This window comes from Drosophila busckii, chromosome 2R (assembly GCF_011750605.1).
Source record: "Drosophila busckii strain San Diego stock center, stock number 13000-0081.31 chromosome 2R, ASM1175060v1, whole genome shotgun sequence".
NCBI lineage: Eukaryota > Metazoa > Arthropoda > Insecta > Diptera > Drosophilidae > Drosophila > Drosophila busckii.
The window spans coordinates 10,260,482-10,276,731 of NC_046605.1; the positions used below are offsets into that span (position 1 = coordinate 10,260,482).

Consider the following 16,250-nt stretch of genomic DNA (forward strand, 5'->3'; position numbering starts at 1 on the left):
TCTGTAGATACCGCCGCTATATAAAGACAGTGCGAACCTATTGATTAGATAATTGCATAGAGAGCTGTTAACATCGAAAAACTCACATTATATATAGAAATAAAATTATCTAATAGGTTTACAACACGACGAGAGGCCAAAACTTGTCTAAACAAACTTTATGAGATAAGTGAGTGTGTAGTGTTTGTTACTTCGAAAAATTCAGGGCATACCGCTTATCGATCGCCAACTAAAACTAATCAAAAGCCACTTGAGCAACAGTTTCTAGTAAACTTGTTGCTATATATAGTAAAAGTCTAGAGGAGCGTCTGGAGTTGTGAGAAATGCATTTTTTCTGTTGTTGGAAAACTCTTTGAAGAAGAAATATCTTGAACACAAAGTAAAGTAAGCGGTAAAATGCTGTTCTGGCTACAGCTGCTTTTTTCTTTATTTTTTTTTTTTTTTGCTTGCTTTGTCGGGCACTTTTTATTTGATTTCATTACGTTTAGCAGCGCTTCTGATGTTGCTGCTGTTGTTGTTGTTGTTGTTGTTGTTGTTGTTGCTGTTACTAAATTTGGTTGTCTGGGCATTTTAACGCGTCTCGTATGCGTGTGTACGGCGAGACCATTTTTAGTAGCCTGGCCAGCAGCAGCAGCAACAGCAGCAGCGAAAGCCAACTATAGAGAGTTGGCCTATACCAGCCAGCAGATACATTTGTATATACTCTCGTACACATAAGTATATAAAAAATACATCTATATGGGCATATCTGTTGCGGTAATTGCGGCCATGCCAAAGTTTTTCTTTTTTCCGTATTTTCTTGAAGTTGACTTTGCCTATTTTACCCTTTTTGGTTGGGTGTGGGTTTTTTTTGTCACTCTACTAGCCTGGGAAAATGCTTAAGCTTTACGTTGAAACATTCTTTAGGTAATTAGCAATTAAACTAGTTAAATAATAATTGAATAACATATGTATTTTGTAATTGCAAATTATTCAACAAATTCAAAGCTCACATAGCTGTACTTCTAAGCGTTGATCAGGGGCAGAGGAGGGACTCGCTGCTGATAGCGGAAACTGCGCAGCATGCTTTAGCTTTATCTGAATGTCACCGAATTCTTTAATTGCATGCGTATGTGTGTGTGTGTGTGAGTGTGTTGGACTTTGCAAAGCCACGAAGTACACAAAATGCAAAACGCAGCAGAAATTTCAGCAGCATGCAAACACTTTCAATTAGTACTGTGTTCTTTTATTTCTTTTTTTTTTGTTCATTTCACGAGCCACTGAGATGCTGTCTTTGGTTGTTTTTGTTACTGTTTGTGTTATAAATCGTTGGCTTTGCGCTTTTTTTTGTATTGTGAACAAAAACATCCGGTCGTATTTTAATTTAATGAGCATTAAATTCGCAAACTCTGCTCTGCTATAAACAGTTATTATTTATTTATTGAGGCACTGCTGTCAATATTAGAATGTTTAGTTGCAATATTGCAAATTTGCCATCTATGCTTCTATTTTTCAAATGCTAACTGATTTTATTTCTTTGCAGCGCAGCCCTTACGATGCTAACGTATTATACAACACTGGCCGCTGGCGACTCTGACGTCGCCGTTGCTGTTGACTGCGTCGCCGCACAGGAGGAATAACGGCATCAGCAAAAGCGCACGCAAAACTTTTGAATACTGAATGAACGAATTTAGCGAGCAGAAGAATAACAAGAACAAGAAAAAAACAGCAAAATGCACGTTTTAGCTATAAAGAAAACAAATGAGCAAATGCGCGGCAGAGCAAAGACAAAGGACTGTGAAGCCGCAGCAGAGTTTTATAATTATCAAAAACGACAAACAATATGTAAAAACAATAATAATAGCAACAACTGTAACAACAATATATTTCAAATGACGATTTCATTGCTATTGCAACGCTTCGCAACGTTGAGTACCAACTGGAGACGGCGCCGACGGCGACGCAAACAGCACAACGCACTAACAACAATCCATGATAATTGCAATTGTGCTACAACAACAACGAAAAGTACAAGAACAAGCAATGCTTTTAATAAAATCAATAAATTATTGCTAATTACGTGCATGCTGCTGATAACAACTACAACAATTTGTCAAAGCAATGTACCAGGCGCAGCAGCTGCGCCCTCTGCCGCCAACAGCGACGACGACGACTCAACTTCCAGCGAAGCGTCCGCATCGCTGCTGAGCACGCTGCTCAAATCTCACGGCGCCAGCTACAACAAGCAACTCTTTGCCATGCTCTCCAAGAGCAACCAGGACGGTGTTGGTGGTGGTAGCGCTGGAGCTGGAGCGCGTAACCATCGTCAACACTACTCGCTGCCGCTGCGGGACGACGACTACGACGACAACTCCGATGTGGCCAAGACGGATGAAAGCTTCACCGCGCAGCATATACCGCCTGATATAGCCGCTGCCACATCGCTGGAGACCAACGGCTTTGTTGCCGACGATGGCGAACAATATGAGCAGGCAGAGCGTGCGCTGGCCGCAGCAACTTTTGAGTCGGCGCATGCCAAAAATAACAACAACAATCGCAGCAACAACAATAGCTGCCCCAAAGAGTGTAATTGCCTCAATAATATCTTTGATTGTGACAAGCAGCATTTGGAGCATGTGCCACAGCTGCCGAGCTATGTGCAAACGCTGTAAGTAGAAAACACCGTTATACATACACACCAACAACAAGAACAATAACAACCCCCAGTTGGCAGTTGTTGAATTTCATTGTTGTAATCTGAAAATGTTTGCAAATTTATGCAAGTCAAGTTTGTTTCCCTTAAAGCGTGCAGGAAATAAAAAAGTCAGAGGCCTTTTAGCAATTGCTCTACAACGTTTTTGTCAATCTCCACTGACGTCAATTGATAAGCTCTAGACGTAGATAGTCGCAGTCTCTTGAGATATACAGATATCTTTAAGATAGATAAAGAAAAATGTATAAAAAAAATATATTCTATTCGTATTCAGTGGTTTTTTTATAGATTTAAATACATTAATCCTAATTGGAATTCTGTTCTATTTTATTTGAATACCTTTTGGTTGAATTACAATAAGACTGTTGAATACAATATATTTTTAAATTGACTGTAATTCCATTGACTAGTATTTTATTCGCCTGGCCATAGTCAATGCCAAATAGCGCATACTAAAGTCGCATAGAGTCGGCAAACAATTTCCATATTGTATATTATGCTTTTTTATGGGGGTTGCGATATAATCGCGCACGCTTTTAATCAATTTAATGCACTGCCAAATGCATGCAAAATTATGCACTGTGCGCCAGTCATCAAGTCAACAATACATCAATACTTAATACCAGTTGCTACCCTTAACCTTATCTATCAAATTGCAGCATAATTACTTACATTTGTTTTCTATTTTAATGCCAGGCATCTAGCTAGCAATAAACTGAACGATAGCACAGTGCTGGAAATAAACAATTTACCGGAATTGCATAAGCTGTAAGTAACTAAATCATAAAAAATATATATGGCAAATGGAAAAATAAAACATTTCAATTGTTTAGCACTTTAAAACGCAATCAGCTGGATGTGATGCCCAAGTTTACAGGTCTGGTCGCATTGAGGCAACTTAACTTGGCGAACAATCGCATACAGCGCATTTCAAAATTAGCGCTGGCCGCGCTGCCCAAGCTCAAGTGGTTGGATCTGAGCAGGAATCAATTGCACAGCTTGGAGGCGCATATATTTCTGGCACCCAATCGGCTGGCCCATCTGTGAGTAGAAAGTTAATTAAATTAAAAATTTAGTTACATGTTTATATTTCTAACTTTGCAGCATATTGAATGCCAACGAGATTGCCAGCGTGGATAATAATACGTTTGTGGATTTGGGAAATCTTACGGAGCTGGAGCTGAGCAGCAATCGTCTGAGCAGTTTGCCCAATGGCGTGTTTAGGAACTTAACTCGCCTAAAGAAGCTGTAAGTGTTTGCATTGTTTGCTTATAATTAGTCAAATCAATTGTTATTTGGTTATTTTTAGTGCGCTCAACAACAATCAGCTGGAAATCAATTATTCTACATTTCATGGCTTGACTGCGCTGCAGCGTTTGCAACTCAGATCCAACAACATCAAAGCCTTGCAAACTGGCGTCTTTCATATTATGCGCAATCTGGAGCACATTGAGCTGGATCACAATGGGATTAGTTCGCTGTCACGCGGCTGTTTATTCAATTTGACGAAATTGCATCATTTGGGCTTGAGCAACAATTCCATTCAACGCATTGAGCTAAACACTTTGGAGTTTACGCAATCGCTGCAATCCTTAGATCTAAGCAATAATGCCATAAGTGAGTTTAAGGCGCAGCATTTGGATTGCCTGCAACGCCTGAGGACACTGAATTTGGCACAGAACAAGCTGCAGTATTTGCCGGAGAATACCTTTGATTGTGTCAAGAATCTGGAGGAGCTGAACTTGCGTCGCAATCGTCTGGCTTGGATAATAGAGGATCAGTCCGCTGCAGCGCCGTTCAAATCATTGCGCAAGCTGCGTGTGCTTGATCTCTATGGCAATAATCTAAAACAAATAAGCAGCAAGGCGCTGGCGGGTCTAAGCAATTTGGAGACACTTAATCTAGGCGGCAATGCCTTGGCCAGCATACAGCCCAACGCATTTGGCCATATGCTAAGTCTGAAGAAGCTTGTCTTTAAATCCGATAACTTTATATGCGATTGTGACTTGACGTGGTTTCGTCAGTGGCTGAGGAATCGCTTTGCCTCGCAGGCAGCTCAGCTGCTCGGCAATGTAGTCTGTGGTTATCCCGATCAGCTGCTGGATCATCAGCTGCGCAGGCTAAGCGATGCCGAGCTCGCTTGCTGTAAGTACAAGTTATTTACTATTATATATTTTTTATGCTAATTAAGCTTTACTTGCAGCTGATTCACCCAAGCCAGCGCTGCATCAAGAGCCCAGCAATGAGCTGGCTGTCAAGGGCGACAATATTACGTTGAAATGCATCGCCAGCTCACCGTCAGCGGCCGTAGTAGCCGCCGCCGATGAGTTCAAGATCATTTGGCGCCACGACAATCAGCACGTGCCGGAGCGTCAGACGGCGCACGATGGCGCCAGCACTGAAACGCAGATTCATCACGATCCCAGCACCAATCAGACAACTATCTATGGCTATTTGCATTTGGGCAATGTCAGCTTTGAGAGCGCTGGTCGCTATCAGTGTGTGGTGTCCAATGCGTTTGGCACCACCTATTCGCAGAAATTTAAAATCTCCATAGGCAGTAAGTGCAACAACAAGCACATTGTTTGACTTTATAATTTATATATTCATATATTGCAGCACATCCGAGCTTCTTGCAAGTGCCCTCCAATATCACCTTGGATCCAGGTGAGACAGCACGTTTGGTTTGCGCCGCCAGCGGTGATCCAACGCCGGAATTAGCGCTGGAAAAGTTTGGTGCTACGATATTCTCGGCTGCCACCGAGAAGCGTCTGCTGCGCGAAGAGAATACTTTCCTTATAACCAATGCCAAGCCAAGCGATTCGGGCATCTACACCTGCATCGCCTTGAGCTCAGCGGGTGAAATTAAAGTGAATGCTACGCTACTGGTTAATGGTAAGCAGAGTCAGCGCGCAAATTTAAACGCAGGCAATTATAATTATGACTTAATTTTAGATAAAGCGGTGCTTAGTCTGCCGCTGGTGCATAAGGAGGTGGTGGTGGGACGCATTGCAGTGCTGGAGTGCTTCACACCAGAGTCTGCCAATCTGGACTCGAAGTTGACCACTCGTAAGTGGTTCAAGGAGAACAAGCCATTGCATAATTCACCTACCGCAACTGACGCGGAGCGTTACTACTTTACCGACAACAAGGAGCTGCTGGTCATTGTGAATGCCCAGTCCAGCGATGCGGGACACTATCGCTGCGAAATCACGGACAACTCACTCACATTGACGCTGCTGGCGGAGCTTGTGGTGGTGCAGGAGGGCTTTAACTTTTATGTCATGCTCTTGGGCATTATAGTAATAACGCTTAGCTGTCTGCTGCTCGGGAGCTGCATCATTTGGTGCACACTGCGCTATCAGCGACGCAAGGCCCAGCTGAGCACTACCCATGCTGTCAGCAACAGTCAGCAGCTGGATCAGACGCAGCTGACAACGCTGAATCGCACGCTCTTGCGGCCACATCAGTCGCAGTTGATGTTGGATGGTCTGCCGCCGTCTGGACAGCAGTCACAGCTGCGACCGCGCAGCTTGGCGGATTTGGGTTGCGGTGAAGCGCAGACACAGAGTCGCCTTATTGTGACAACGACGCCGTCCTATGAGCAGCGCTGCCTGGAGCAGGGACTGACATTGACTTATCTGCAGCAGAGCAGCGATCTGGAGGCGCAGCAGGATCATCTTAGCAGCAAGGATTCGGGCACAGGCTCCGATGCGGCTGTCAAGCGCAGTCTAGAGGACTTTGTGCTTGCGCTGCCGCGTCAACGCAATGCAGCGGCCGCTGATCATGACGACGATGATGATGATGATGACGAGGATGCAGAGCTACAATTTGCACCCACACGCGCACTGGGCGTCTCCGAGTATGATGATCTTGAGCTGTATGAACTCAACAGCAGCTCAGCCGAGCAGCAGCGTTTCCTGCGCAACAACAATCAGGGCTACGCTGGCGTTGGCGTCGGCAGCAAATGCAGCTTGCAGCTGGGCAGTCCAGGCGTTGACTATAAGCAGTCCACCACAGTGGACATTTAAAAACCAAATTGCAAAATGCAAATTAAACCAAAACAAACCAAAAATTTAAGCTTTGGTGGGCTGCTAATAAAGTCACGCTCGCTGCTGCCAAAAATAAATTCAAATCCTCCCGCCAGCCTAACCCAAAAACAAAAAATGGAAACTAACAAAAATGAAGCAAAGACTGTTACTTATAATTAGTAAAAGTAAAACATGACAACGGCCTTAGCTATAGCCTTCGCACACATGCATACATCAGGATTACATAGTTGTATATGTATTAAATGTATGTATGTACTTTATACCAGTGTCTTCGTATAATATTGAATATGAATAATTAATGTTAAGTATATAGTTGATATATATATACATTTGCTAATTATATTATTTGTTTTCGCTTGTGATATTATTTATTATTTTCTTACATTTGCCTTATATTTACCATAAATCATGCATTCAGTCCCCACTGTATATATGTTTACACCCACATACTCTAGTAATTAGTTTATTTAAAATAATTAAGCATGTAGTTTGTAAGTTACAAATTTTGCCACGAAAACGGCTATGAAGTATGTATGAAAATTTAATTTTTGCGTAATATTTTGTGTCTTGCTTGCATTGCTAAAATTTGAATTACCAAATCAGCTAAATGTTTAATATAAAATTTGCCTTATGAATTGGCCTTGTCTTTATACATATAAAATAATTACAGTGTAAGAACATTTACAAATTGAAGTGAAAGGAAACTTAAATAAAAATTTATAAAAACAACTATTACATATTTTACATTAAAAACAATTGCTTTTATGTTTACAAATACAAAAGCAACATCTTTATTAATACACGTGTGAAATGCAAAATGTTTTACGCAAAGCAAAGGTCAGTTGGAATCCTCTGAGCTGTCACTATAAGCGGATAGGAGCGACAAGCCAGCGGGCTTGGAGGTGCCAGCTTCAGTAGTTGTTGTTGTAGGTTTTGCTGTTGTAGCTGGAGCTGCACTTGTCCCTGTTGATACTGTCTTTGGCTTAACCAATACCAAGGGTGTCTTACGCTTAACCAAAGGCTGCGTGTTAGGCACTTTAGTGGCAATGGGCGCTAACATTGCACCTTGCTTTGACAGTTTGGCAGGTGTGGGTGATTCCGATTCCTCCTTTACCTCCTCAATGATTTCCTCAGCTACAATGCGTGTACCGCCCTCCGCTTTGCTACGAAAGCTAATAGATCTAAAAAAGAGTATATAGATTAGATCAAAAATTCCCAAAAGCAGCAACAAGTACGCACTTGACTAATGCCTCGTCCTCCCGCTCTTCTCGCTCTAGCCGCTCTGTTTCTGTTTCCACTGGATTAAACTGCTCCAACATAGTTGTATAGTCCACAGTTTGTTGACGTCTATTTAAATCTCGCAGCTCTTCCAGACTTTCCAACATTTCTATCTCATTACGCGACTGTTGGGTTCGATTCTCGAGTAGCTTCATGGGATTATTTGCTTCCTCCTCGCGTAATTCACGCTCCTCTCGTCTGGCCTGCTCCTCTGCCAGTTTCAGCGCCATAAAATTCCGCGTGGCACCCGCTTCAATCTCATAGTCTGTGTTCTGTGGATCTGTCTTAAAAGAAATTTCCTGCAGGCAGCGCGTGCACTTGATGTAGAATCTATAGATGCGTATTCCCAAATATGTCTCATTCTCCACATCCTCCTTGCGTGCATTAAACTTTTTACCCTTGTATATGTACTCGCCGCACGTTTTACAGCGCATATTAAAGGGTGCCATCAATCGTACAGTATATTGCCGATTCTTGGCCAGCTTCATGCGCGGAATTTTCGACGGGTCGAAGTCCGGCGGATAGTATTTCTAAGAAATCCATAGGTTAGCTATGTTATTATCATTCCATTTTCGTTCATACTTACATTTAAGACTTTACGCTCCGACATTTTAGCTCTTTTCTTTTAAGATAACAAAAATGCCAACAAACGTTTTGTGTTTTGGTTTTGTTTAGAGATGACACTCGCTCAAACGATGATTTGTCAGCTCTAAGACTCGTTCTATCGATATAATTACCGATGCTTAGACAGCTGTTTCGTAGCACTTTGTTTAAAATAATGGTTTTGTTTTAAACCCGATATTTTAAGTTAGCAATGTTACAGCTTCAACTTTATATTTGGATTAAAACAAGGCATTTCCAGCACCCGGTAATTTTCGTGATATTTTATTATTTTTTACTTGCACTTAACTAATTATTTGCGTTATGCACTTGCTTTGGTACTTATTGCTGCTAAATTAATAATGTAAAATACAATAAATAGACACATATACAATTATATACACATGTACATAGGATAGGATTTCACAAAGTGCCCGTACAATCATATAGCTGAATCAATCTTCCCACTGTTGGGTCGCTGATAGCTATTCCTTTCAGGCTGCTCGGCCAAGGAATCCAAATCCTTTTGCTTGCGTAGGCCAGAGCTCTCAAGTCGCAAGGACATCTGATTGGTTGCTGTATTTTCAAATCCATTGGGTGCCGGATCAGGTGCATCATGTACTGCGGCCTCCGCGTCCATATCCGGGAATTTAACCTTCTTTATGGAAGTCTGCGCAGGCGTTGTATCTGCTTTGGGTCGCCGCTCCAACTTGAGTCCTGCTCGCGGTATCTTGTGCTTGACCAGCTCATAGGTGCACTCGTATAGGAACTCGTACTGTTGTTGCGTTTGCACCATTTTCATGCGCTATAAATTACAAAATCATGTACAAGAAAATGGCAACTGCAGAGTTGACAATATTTACCTGAAAGCGCAGTTTCTTGACAGTTTCAAAAATATTTATCTTCGATTCACTCTTCAGACGCTGCATAATCAAATCCAAGCCTATAAAAGTGCCCGTGCGTCCAACACCCGCGCTGCAGTGCACCACAATGGGTGAGTAGTTGGGTCGTTTTTCAGCCTTGACTTTTTTAACAAAACTTATCAGATGCGTGGGGTCATCGGGCACACCATGATCTGGCCATTTTTTGAAAAAGAAGTGTATAACCTTCTCCTTTAAGCCATATTTCTCATGCACCACAGATAGTTCAGTACGATCATAAACTTCAAAGGACTCTTTGGATTTAATGCTGACCCGTAGGCCACGCACATTGTACGGATAATATTTGTGGCATTTAATCTAAAGCAACGAGAAAGCATTGTTTAATAAACAAATATTATAAATATATATTGCTTGAGCTAACCTTATTGCCCTCTTGAAAATCTGTGACCTGCACAATGACGTGTACATTATGTTGCAAGATCATGCGCCAGAAATCCATGACACTTTCCGGTTTTGGGCCCTGAGTAGCAATATATTCCTTTTTGCGTGAGTGTCCCTAAAAAATAACAACATTTAAAATGCTAAGCATTAAATAACAAACATTAGGCTTACATCAATAAAGGAAGCATTTATATAGTCAGAGCCCTCCGTGTCTATATCCAATATAACACGATTTTTATCATCTGTAAATACGAGTTATTTAAAACATATGTGGCGTAAATAATGTAACTGTAGCTTACATGGATAAATGTCTGCATAACGATTTTTGGTGGAGCCCAGCTCAGAGGCCGCATAGCTTACCTCTAATGCCACCGTATTAATCTCCTTAAACTCTTTGGTGAGCTTTTCGGGCTTGACTATGTCATCCTTGAATATGGCAAAGTTATTGGCCGTCACATTGCCAAAAGGATCTTCTATGCCTTGCACTGAGTCGCGATGCCTTAAATGAAATTTTAATATAATTCTAATTTTTTCTACATTCTTTGCAGACTTACCACGCCATGCGCTTACGCACATAGAGCACCAGCAAGCTCAGCACAATGGCCAAGAGGAGACAAGAACAGACGCTGATTAAGATTAGTGTAACCTTAATGGCAGCGTCCGTTTTAAACTCCAGCAACGCCGCATCGGTGTAACCTGAGCTTGTAAAGAGACGCACAACCATCATGTATTCTGTATTGGCCTTGAGTGGTCCATTGCAGTATGGCTTGTTGGCATCAGGACATTTGTCCACACCAATGGTGAAGACAAAATCATCGTCGTTGCTGTCGCGCAAGTTGCTGCTGCTGCTCTCAAACGCACAAAACTCCGGCGTGGTCTGATACTGATAAATGCATTCGCCGCCCACATCATTCCAAGATTTTACCTTTGGCCATTCACCGGAGCGTAGCACGTCAAATCTCATGTCAGGTAAGCCTGCGCAATGCTTTTGTGACAGCAACAAGGCTATATAGGTAATATTACCCGAATCTGAGTTCTTAATGCTGAACGGCAGCCGCACTATGGCCGAGCTGGTTGGATGATTTGTTTCAGTGGCGCTTACACGCATCTGTGCCTTGACGTCATCACCCAAGCCCGTTGGAACTTAAAGAAAAACTCATAGTCAAAACTAACTACTATTTAAATTTATATTTTTACTTACGACCCGCTGGGGACTTCCATTCCTTTTTAGCGCTTATACTCAGCGTATTCACATTGTGTGTTTTTACAGATACCTCCACTTCATAATTAACCTCCGGCATAAGGTTTGATTCCACATAAGTCACGCGCCCCATTTCATTCCACGTATTGGGCAATACCGAGCGCTTAAACGTGGTGTTCTCTTGATCAGGTCGACTGCCCGTGAAAAGCAAAACAAATCGCTCGATTTCGCCATTTGATTCGCAGGGCACTGTCCAATTGATGGTCACGTTGGCAATGTAGCTGATATTACTAGGTTCAGGCCCGCCAGATATGACAGTCAAATCGGTTACCGGCTTCGACACATCGGGTCGGGTAGTACCTATAATCGGCGCCGTATACTGACCCAAACCAAATTCATTCTGCGCCGCCACTTGCATTATGTATTTGACCGCAGGCGACAGTTCGATAAAAATGCTATTCAATTCACCTCCTACACGAGAGAAATTATTGAAATTGAGAATAAAAATTAAATGGGTTAAGTGGGAATTACTCACATTAAATACTTATGTATGAAGTTGAATCCACTAAAGTGATGCATGGCTGATGTGATGATGATGATGATGATGATGATGAGTTGATAGTTGTTCATTGAACTCACCCTTTGTAGCTGTTTTGGGCGGTTCGACGATCGCGGCACAAATGCTAGGCACAAAGTAGTCCGCCTCGTAGCGCATCAGAAATGTCTGATAATATTGGATTCGACCATTTGGATACGTGGGCGACCTCCAGGCGAATGTTAAGGTTGTGCTAGAGCTAGCCGTCAGATTAACATCCTGCGGCTGATCCGGAACTGCAAATGTAACTCAAATATATAAAGCTGCCAAAAATTAAGACAATTTTCGTACGCACAATAACGCGCTGTTGTGGCGTCACTGGTCGTGCTGCGCTCTGTATATCCTGCCACATTGTAGAGCCTCACCGTGCACAAGTATTGTGTGTTGGGCGAGAGCGGTGCCAACAGCGCCTGAAAGCCGCCATCGCGATGACTTTCCACAAATCTCTCAGCTGAAGGATATTTCACATTTGCCCCAGTGATGCAGGAGAAATTCGCAAAGATCACATTGCAATTGTTATCAAAGTCCTTGTTCTTAGCATTTAGTTCTAGGCTGTGTGAAGTGACGCTGTCGGTAACCACATCCAAGGTAATCTTTTCAGCTTTCAGCAGTGCCGCTTTGGTCTCGACCTCAACCTGACGCAGCTCGCCGTCAAGATTCTGCAGAGTAAAGGGTATAATCTGTATGGTGTAAGCCTGACATGCCATGAGTCCTTTGTCAAATAGAACTGTGGTTTCGCTGGTGCTAAGACTGAGAGCCTCCACAGTCTGATCCACATCCATCCAGCCAGATAAGCGATAGCCAGAAATGCACAAGTCTGCGTAGCTTGGTGTCTGCCAGCTTAATTTAATGGAAGTAGCAGTGAGTATCCAAGTGGGATCCAAAATCTGTGAGGGTTCTATTAAGCAGAGCTGACATAAATATAAATTGCAAGAATTGTGTTTGCTTTTGTCACTTACGATCCTCGCTTAGACTGCTCTTGCCTTGATATTTGGCGCCCTCGCTGCCATTCCAGGCAATGGGCACAATTTCCACATCGTAGTTGCCACAAGGCTCCAAATCGCTAAATACCACAAATGTTTCATTTGTTAGCTTAGGCTTGTTAGCTTTCCCTCTACGTTGTATTGGACCAGTGATATTAACTCTATAGTTGGCCACACACTTGCTATGATCACTGGGTACTGACCAAAGCCATCGCAGCTCTGTGGCATTTACCACCTGCTCTGGCTGCGTAATGGCGCTGGGCACTGCAGAAGAAGAAGAGCACGGTTTGGTTATGTTCACATGCTGGTTACTTTCAGTGCCTTACGCTTCTCTGCTGCCGTAAACTGTTGCACAGCTTTGGGTGTGCCATTGTGCGCCTTATTAATGTAAACTTCAATGCTGTGTAGGGCACAACCTTGCAGATCGGTGAGTGGATACTGCTTCAACGTGCTGTCATTGGAAAAGTCTTCCCACTCGCAGTCGCCTAAGCCAGCAAAGTAATTATTATTATAAGTAAATATATAAATTAGCGTTATTAGTCACCTCTTGGTCCATATTGATCACTCATATCGACTGTAGTGAGCAGCAGCTCATCCTCTGTAGTGAGCGCGGGACTCAGCGTAGTGCTAATCTCTGGCGGCTTAATGCAGTCAATCAAACGCCAAATGAATGTATAATTGCCAATGCAGCTTTTGTTGTCCGGCTCGTTCCAGCTAATGCGCGTCTCACCATTCGTGCGATTGCTTATGCTCAACGTGAGTTCGCCTGGCTCTGAATAGAGCGTTTCCACCAGCTGCGTATCCTTGTCCACACTATTGCCATCTATGTTCTTGGTCTCCAGCGTTACATTGTAGATGCGACAGGACCAAGCATCCTCAAAGGTATAGCTGCTTTCATCCTTCGCGGCAGCCCGTGACAAAGTATTATCCGGCGCCACAGCGGATATTTCAAAGTTGCGCACACAAGCGCGATCACTTGTCTCCCAAGTTAGTTGTATGCTTTTGGCGGTGGCCTCCAGCGAGGTTAGCTTAGAGCGCGGCGCTGTAAATTGGCACATAAGTTAACATGTGTAACTCAAACTTTGCAGTACTTACCCTTATAATCTGTGGAGGCCGCAATCGTTTCATTTAGACTTTCTGCATCTTCGACTCCTGTGGGCTTTAGCGTCACCACCGCTGTGTACTTTGTGCAAGGATGCAAGCCCTCGCTGTAAGCATATATTTAACTAAATAGAGCATATATAATTATGTTTAGTACTTACCACACATGTTGCTCATTAGCTACAACCGCTGAGCCGCTCCCGTTGTTACAGCTGATTTTCTCTATGATATATTTATCCCGCTCCTCATCCACCAAACTAAAGCTAAGCGTATAGGGCGCGCTTATCACCTTTACTTTGGCAGCTAAAAACAAAAGCTGAGACTTGTTGCAAGTCAATTAATTAAACATTTTGTTAGCTTACAATCATCGGGATCATCCGCTGATATTGCTGTGGTCAGCTCCTGTGCCTGTGCTATTGAGATCTGTGCCCAGTCGACTAGCAACAACGCTGCTATAATATATCCATAAAGCAATGAAATTCTCCTGCCGTGTTTGTTGTGCATCTTTAGTTTAGTTCCACATTGCTACAGCTGCTGTGGGGAAGGGCGCCGCAATTTCGGAAGTTTGAACCCAACGGAATTTGCTAACCGGTTTGCATTGAATATTGAAAAGTAAACAAATTATTAACAATAAGCCCCAAACACATATTGTTACGGTGCAATAAGCGCATCAATAACATTCGGGTGTCAACAATTAAAGATAAAACAAATACTATAAGTTACGCGTGACTTTAAAGTATTTATTAGCAAGTGAACTTCAATCAAAACTGTCTTTTGTACGCAATTGATTGCGTTTCAAATTCGATTTCAATTTTCGATTTCTCAAAACTGATAACTAAGCGCAAAATAAATAAAATGTAAAACACTTTGCTTTTGAAGAGGTTGTAAAAGTAAGAATTAGGCCATAAGCTATTGCTGCTGTCAAAATTATTAATATTGTTTATGTTTATTGCGAAATTCTTTAACTAATTGAAAACGTACTAATATCTTTGACTTGCCATAAATAAAGCACACGACTTATACGACGAATGCTTACTTTTCAATCGTATAGAATTTTTTAATTTAAGATTAAGCACAAAGAATTATAAAAAATAAATAAATCATTTAACCGCTGAAATTCAGCGCAATGCCAAGTGCAAGATAGGATCGTATCAAGCTTATCAGTTCATCGCTATATTTACAAACTCTCAAAATGCAAGCAATTGAAAGTAATTTTAAGGACGCACACACTTCTACAAGTTCTTAAATAGGCCCTTGAAAGCTTTTGCCAAATCAAGCGGCCCAACCTGCTTATGGCCACAAATCTAATCAGAAGAGCAAGCGTACTTTCCGTTTTGTGTATTTTTTTTAATCAAACCACAAGCTCCGGTAATTACTAATTTTGTTTAGCAGTAACTATGACAGAGAACACTTTAAGGCAAATAAAATTACATTTTTTCAATTTTTATTAATAGCAGTAACGGCAGTGTTGACATTTTTTGTTATCTTCTCTGACAAGACAATTTCCAATGTTCGCTTGTTTAAGCAAATCACAAATCGTTAAATTGGAACGCAAACATATAAAAAGAAAAGTAAAGCCAGCTAATAATAACAAATTAATGATCATAGTCAATGGTGTGAAGTGGTCACCGCCTGCGTTCTTGTTTTTATCATATCAACAAATATTTTATGGACTGATAAGAACCATTCACTGGCAAGTGATTGCTCAAATACGTCCCACTATGCACAATAAATACACTCTTACATATAAAATTAATATATTCACTTGTACTGTTACGGAAAAGCTTCCGTTACAAATCAAATTATCGTAAGATATCAACTGGTAGACCCAGATTTGTTATTGTTGCGGTTGTCTTAAAATGGAACCGTTATCTTTGCATGTACTATGGCCGCGAAATATTGGCAGCTGATTGCAATCGCGTTCAGTTTTGATAAGATAATTGGCGAATTATTAACATAATTTGGCTATTCACTCAATTAAATGTGTCACCGTTGATGTATGAAGTATTTATGCAGTTTTAAATTTTATCAACTCACAAGCTGCTTTAAATTTATCTTCTATTCGTTCGTAACGCGCGTAAAATAGTTTGTCAGCGATTAAAAGGATCTTGTTTAGGTATATTTAATATGTATAACCGTATCCGTTGAGAGTTAGTCGACTACTGGGCGTAACAAATATCAATAACACATGGCTGTGTCACACTGCTGATAAGAAAAAGTTTACTTCGATAGCCTGTGCATTGTAATTGTTGTTGCACAAAAAAGATACTAAACTTAAAAGTTTGTTTGTGTTGGGTATGTGGGCTGCGCTGCGCAGTTACATTGGTGCATTTTCAAATGCTCGATCGATGATTACAACAATTTGTAATCGATAGCACTTATCGAAAATAAAGTTAAATAATATTGACTATAAAACAATTTTTTTT

General features: G+C 41.7%; 3 protein-coding genes across 3 annotated transcripts; 1 reads left to right on the plus strand and 2 right to left on the minus strand.

Moving 5' to 3' along the window:
* Positions 1 to 1,871: 1,871 nt before the first annotated feature.
* On the plus strand, positions 1,872 to 7,023 carry LOC108594959 (leucine-rich repeats and immunoglobulin-like domains protein 3). Its single transcript, XM_017980093.1, has 8 exons — positions 1,872 to 2,647; positions 3,389 to 3,460; positions 3,526 to 3,735; positions 3,797 to 3,940; positions 4,002 to 4,837; positions 4,896 to 5,252; positions 5,312 to 5,587; positions 5,648 to 7,023. The coding sequence occupies exons 1-8, from the start codon at positions 1,872 to 1,874 to the stop codon at positions 6,721 to 6,723; spliced, it is 3,747 nt and encodes a 1,248-aa protein (XP_017835582.1). The 3' UTR covers positions 6,724 to 7,023.
* Positions 7,024 to 7,532: 509 nt separating this feature from the next.
* Positions 7,533 to 8,699, minus strand: LOC108595707 (splicing factor YJU2). The gene is made up of 3 exons (XM_017980991.1): positions 8,609 to 8,699; positions 7,984 to 8,552; positions 7,533 to 7,925 (listed from the first exon to the last, which is right to left on the minus strand). Exons 1-3 carry the CDS (start codon positions 8,630 to 8,632, stop codon positions 7,583 to 7,585), a joined length of 936 nt encoding a protein of 311 aa, XP_017836480.1. The 5' UTR covers positions 8,633 to 8,699; the 3' UTR covers positions 7,533 to 7,582.
* A 183-nt stretch (positions 8,700 to 8,882) lies between these two features.
* On the minus strand, positions 8,883 to 16,030 carry LOC108597044 (receptor-type tyrosine-protein phosphatase eta). Its single transcript, XM_017983343.2, has 16 exons — positions 15,862 to 16,030; positions 14,187 to 14,408; positions 13,986 to 14,127; positions 13,819 to 13,931; positions 13,268 to 13,765; positions 13,050 to 13,208; positions 12,700 to 12,987; positions 12,036 to 12,638; positions 11,785 to 11,976; positions 11,146 to 11,616; positions 10,499 to 11,087; positions 10,244 to 10,443; positions 10,116 to 10,186; positions 9,925 to 10,059; positions 9,486 to 9,860; positions 8,883 to 9,427 (listed from the first exon to the last, which is right to left on the minus strand). Exons 2-16 carry the CDS (start codon positions 14,326 to 14,328, stop codon positions 9,065 to 9,067), a joined length of 4,341 nt encoding a protein of 1,446 aa, XP_017838832.1. The 5' UTR covers positions 14,329 to 14,408; positions 15,862 to 16,030; the 3' UTR covers positions 8,883 to 9,064.
* Positions 16,031 to 16,250: the final 220 nt, after the last annotated feature.